Source organism: Staurois parvus, unplaced genomic scaffold (assembly GCF_062004578.1).
Source record: "Staurois parvus isolate SC_StPar_1 unplaced genomic scaffold, SC_StPar_1.0 ptg000308l, whole genome shotgun sequence".
In the NCBI taxonomy this organism is placed as follows: domain Eukaryota; kingdom Metazoa; phylum Chordata; class Amphibia; order Anura; family Ranidae; genus Staurois; species Staurois parvus.
Window position 1 is genome coordinate 876,626 of NW_028318104.1, and position 4,635 is coordinate 881,260.

At 48.0% G+C, this 4,635-nt stretch overlaps 1 protein-coding gene across 1 annotated transcript; it reads right to left on the reverse strand.

Annotated features, from left to right (window-relative positions):
* Positions 1–1,117: 1,117 nt before the first annotated feature.
* On the reverse strand, positions 1,118–4,235 carry LOC149457650 (vomeronasal type-2 receptor 26-like). The gene has a single exon (XM_089683404.1). The coding sequence runs from the start codon at positions 2,621–2,623 to the stop codon at positions 1,631–1,633; it is 993 nt and encodes a 330-aa protein (XP_089539530.1). The 5' UTR covers positions 2,624–4,235; the 3' UTR covers positions 1,118–1,630.
* Between the last annotated feature and the right edge of the window lie 400 nt (positions 4,236–4,635).

A 4,635-nucleotide genomic window follows, 5' to 3' on the forward strand; every position in this document is an offset into this window, starting at 1 on the left:
GGATTATAACTTTTTTTTTCTATGGTTGAACTGGATGGACTTTTGTCTTTTTTCAGCCAGACTAACTATGTAACTTAGATCTTACCTGACACTGTCCTTGCATTACTGAATTTAGGTACTGAACAAATACCCATTAATGTTACATTTGTGGTTCTCTACCTACTTTGTGCAGCTGAACGCACCATTGTTAGAATATGGAATTCCTTTCACAGTCCAGTATGGTCAACAATCTTAGAGTACCAATGTGAAATGGAAAAAATACCAGAATTAAAAAAAATTATTAGCAGAAAAAAATCATTCTACCTTGGTCCATATGGCTAAATAACGCAGATTGTACTTTATAAGATTGATGACATGTACTTAGATTGCCTTGTATTGCTGACTGGAACGATTTCCTTGTATTGTTAGTCCACTCCCGTGTTTGATTAACCTCCTCCAATATTTCTCCTCCTTCTACCCTGCCTTAACCGTAAAGCGGAGTTCCACATGGAAAAAAAATAAAAGTCAGCAGCTACAAATACTTTAAAATACAGCCACTTACCTGTCCCTGGGTCCAGAGATGTCCTCACCACCACCGCTGATTTCACTGGCTGTCTTCTCTCCCCGGCGCCGGCATCTTCAATGTGGGCACCCGGCTGTGACAGCTTGCGGCTTCACAGCCAGGTGCCCACTGAGCATGCGCGAGAAGCGCTGCGCTTCCTGAATGGCCCCTTAGTCTTCTGGGTCCTGTCACGTGACACAAAAGTCTACGGGGGGGGGGGGGAGGACAACTTCCACTTCCGATTGCCCAGGTTATTGCAGGGGAAGTGGGAGCGGGTACCTGTTAAATTCGGGTAACCACTCCCCAAAGGTGCCGATCCTTAATGAGGAGCGAGGGACAAAGGCTTCAAGTGGAGCTTCCCCTTTTGAGTGGAGCTCCACTTTAACTTCCCTCTCTATACTCCCTTTTCCTTCCCTCTTACATCCCCAAGATGAAGACATTTGTTCTCCACCATTACTACTGGCTGTAAACTTCCTTTCAGTCTACTAATTCTATGTGACCTGCTGTTTGCATTACGGTTTTTCTTCGTGTCATTTATGCTCCTGTAATTTGTATGACTTCATTCTTCTGTACACCTTTACTGCTTTATGAATTTATTGATATAGTCGGATACATCTACATACAATGATAAATATAATGAATGTGACACTGACAAATGACATCACAATCATCTTCTAAGAGAACGTGTTTAATATTCACCCTTACGGAAGGTGATGACAGAAATCTTCCCTCTCTTGAGTGGTTTTGGGTGGTTTTGGTATCTGACGCTTTAGGATGTTTTTGATACTTTGTCCCCCTCTGGTCACTGTGGTTCCTCCTCTCTAAGTGACTACACTGTTCTGTAGTGATGTAACGGCTGATGGGAGGAATCACTACACCCAGCAGGGGACAAGGTTTCCAACAAACCCAAAGTATCTGATACTAGTGGCATCCATAGCTCTTCAAGAGAGACTCAATTAGACTCACCATCTACCGAAGAGGTAAGTATTAAATATTTAAATTCCCAAACACGAGTACAATACTAAAATATATATATAATAATAGAGATAATGCCATAACTACAGGTAACCCAGTGTTGCTCCTCACATATCAGCGGATAACTGTCTTTGTATTCAGGTCAGGTCTGAACAGAATTATGTAACATTTTGGGAAGAATATACAGCCAAGAAGTCCAGAACTTGAGGCTATTATAGCAAAGACCTCCACAGCCACCATGTATTTCCCTCTGGTGCTCAGATAGGCCGGGATCATGGCAATCCAGACACTGCAGAACACCAGCATGCTGAAGGTGATGTACTTGGCCTCATTAAAACTGTCCGGTAATGTCCTGGCTAAAAAAGCGATAATGAAGCTCACAGCTGCCAGAAGCCCCATATATCCCAGGACAGAGTAGAAGCCGATAACTGAACCCTCATTACACTGAATGATGATCTTCCCCTGATAAGAGTGAATGTCTCGATCCTGGAAGGGGGGAGAAATAGACAACCAAGTGACACAGATTATGACTTGGACCAGTGAGAAGACACAAATGATACAATTGGACAGTTTGCTTCCCATCCATTTCCTCCAGGGACTCCCAGGTTTGGTGGCCTTAAAGGCAATACACACCATGATACTTTTGGCAAGTAGAGAAGAGACGGCAACTGAGAAGATGACACCAAAAGAGGTGACACGCAGCATGCAGGTCACATCTACTGGATGGCCGAGGAACAAGAAGACACAGAGGAAGCTCAGCATGATGGAGACCAGGAGAAGGTAGCTCAGATTCCGGTTATTAGCTTTAACAATGGGGGTGTCCCGGTAATATATAAATATCCCCAATATTAAACCAGTCAGAAGGCAACAGAGGATGGAGACAGCTGAAAATACTGGAACAATGGTGTCATCAGTGTAGGAGAGAAATTCCATCGCTCTTGGAACACACCAATCCTTCTTCTCATTTGGCCATTCATCGTCAGGACATTTCATGCAGTTTTCACTGTCTGCAGGAAGAACAATACAAACACAATGAGCATCGGGGTCAGAGCTTCTGAGGAAATGAACTGTCTTGTGTTGTCTCACAGCTAGCAATGGGATTTCCATCAGTTAATTGTGGGAGATAGATAGATATTATTATTATTATTATTACATCGAGTTTATATAGCACCAAAGGGTTTACTCAGCGCTGTACAATAGAGTGGGGGGACAATACAAGAAACAGAACAGCAACAACAACAGTGAATGAGGGGTTAGAGGGCCCTACTCTTTCGAGCTTACAATCTAGGAGGGAGGGGGTAGTGGTACAGGAGGAAGTGGCTGTGGGGGATGGAGTGGTAAGAAGAATGAAGGAGAACGGCTGTTAGGTGAGGGAGGGGTAGGCTTCCCTGAAGAGGTGGGTTTTCAGGGAGCACCTGAAGGTAAGGAGGGAAGGTGACAGTCTGATGGACTGGGGCAGTGAGTTCCAGAGGATGGGGGAGGACCTGGAGAAGTCTTGCAATCGTGTGTGGGAGGAGGAGACCAGAAAGCAAGATAGAAGGAGGTCCTGTGAAGAGCGAAGGGTACGGGTAGGGTGGTACTTGGGAATCAGGTTGGTGAGGTAGTTAGGGGCAGTGTTGTGCACGGCTTTGTAGGTCAGGGTTAGTAGTTTGAATTTGATGCGTTGGGCAATCGGGAGCCAGTGGAGGGATAGGCAGAGGGGGGTGGCAGAGATGGAGCAGTTGGTGAGGTGAATGAGTCTGGCCGCTGAGTTTAGGATGGTCTGGAGCGGGGAGAGCCTGCGCTGGGGTAGGCCTGTGAGAAGGGAGTTGCAGTAGTCAAGGAGTGAGATGATGAGGGAGTGTACTAGTAGTTTTGTGGTGTCTGGGGTAAGGAAGGAGCGTATTTTGGCGATGTTGCGGAGGTGGAGCCTGCATGTGTTTGAAAGTGATTTGACATGAGGTTGAAAGGAAAGGTTAGAGTCCAGAATGACGCCAAGGACTTTGGCTTGCGGGGCGGGATTGATCTTGGTGTTGTTGATAGTGATGGATAGGATGGGGGGGGGGGGGTGAGTGGGCAGGGGAAGAGATGAGGAGCTCGGTTTTGGAGAGGTTAAGCTTGAGGAAATGGAGCGACATCCAGTCTGAGATGTCGTTTAGGTGAGTGATGCGGGCGGAGACTGTGGGGGTGAGGTGAGGGGTGGAGAGGTAAATTTGAGTGTCATCAGCGTAGAGGTGATAGTTGAAGCCGTGGGAGTGTATGAGTTTGCCAAGGGAGGAGGTGTAGATGGAGAAGAGAAGGGGTCCAAGGACAGAGCCTTGGGGGACCCCAACAGAGAGGGGGAGGGAAGGGAAGGTGGCACCGTTGTAGGAAATGCTGAAGGATCGTCAGGATAGGTAAGAGGAGAACCAGGAGAGAGCGGTGTCTCTGATGCCAAGGGAGAGAAGTTTATTAAGGAGGAGGGGGTGGTCAACTGTGTCAAAGGCCACGGAGAGGTCCAGGAGAAGGAGGACAGAGTAGTCGCCTTTGGCTTTGGCGGTTAGCAGGTCGTTAGTGATTTTGCGGAGGGCGATTTTGGTGGAGTGTAGGGGACGGAAGCCGGACTGTAGTGGATCAAGGAGGTTGTTGTCAGGTGGGCGCTTAGGCGATCGTAGACTAAGCGCTCAAGGAGCTTGGAAGTAAATGGCAGCAGGGAGATGGGTCTGATGTTGTTTGGGTCAGTGGAGTCCAGGGAGGACTTTTTGAGTATGAGGGTGATGTGCGCATGCTTTAGGGGGGAGGGGAATGCGCTAGTAGAGAGGGAGAGATTGAAGATGTGGGTGAGGGAGTGGTTAAGGGAAGAGGGGGGTGACTGGAGGAGTTGAGAGGGGATAGGGTCCAGGGGGCAGGTGGTGAGGTGGGCTTCTGAGAAGACCCTGGTGACTTCCTCAGTGGTAGCAGGGCTGAAGGAGTACATTGTTAGGGGGGTTACGGTAAGCGGGGCCTTGGGTGTGGTGGGGGGCAGTGCGGTTGCGAGGTCAGAGGAGGGGAGAGATGGGGGGGGGGTGATGGGGGTGGAGGCTGGGTGGGGAGGTAGATTGCAAGTTGACTATGTCCTTATGGATTGTGTCAATCTTGTTGTGGAAATGAGTGGCAATCTC

Coding starts and splice junctions, on each gene's coding strand:
- LOC149457650 (XM_089683404.1), bottom strand. CDS start 2,623: ATGGAAATCCCATTGCTAGCTGTGAGACAACACAAGACAGTTCATTTC.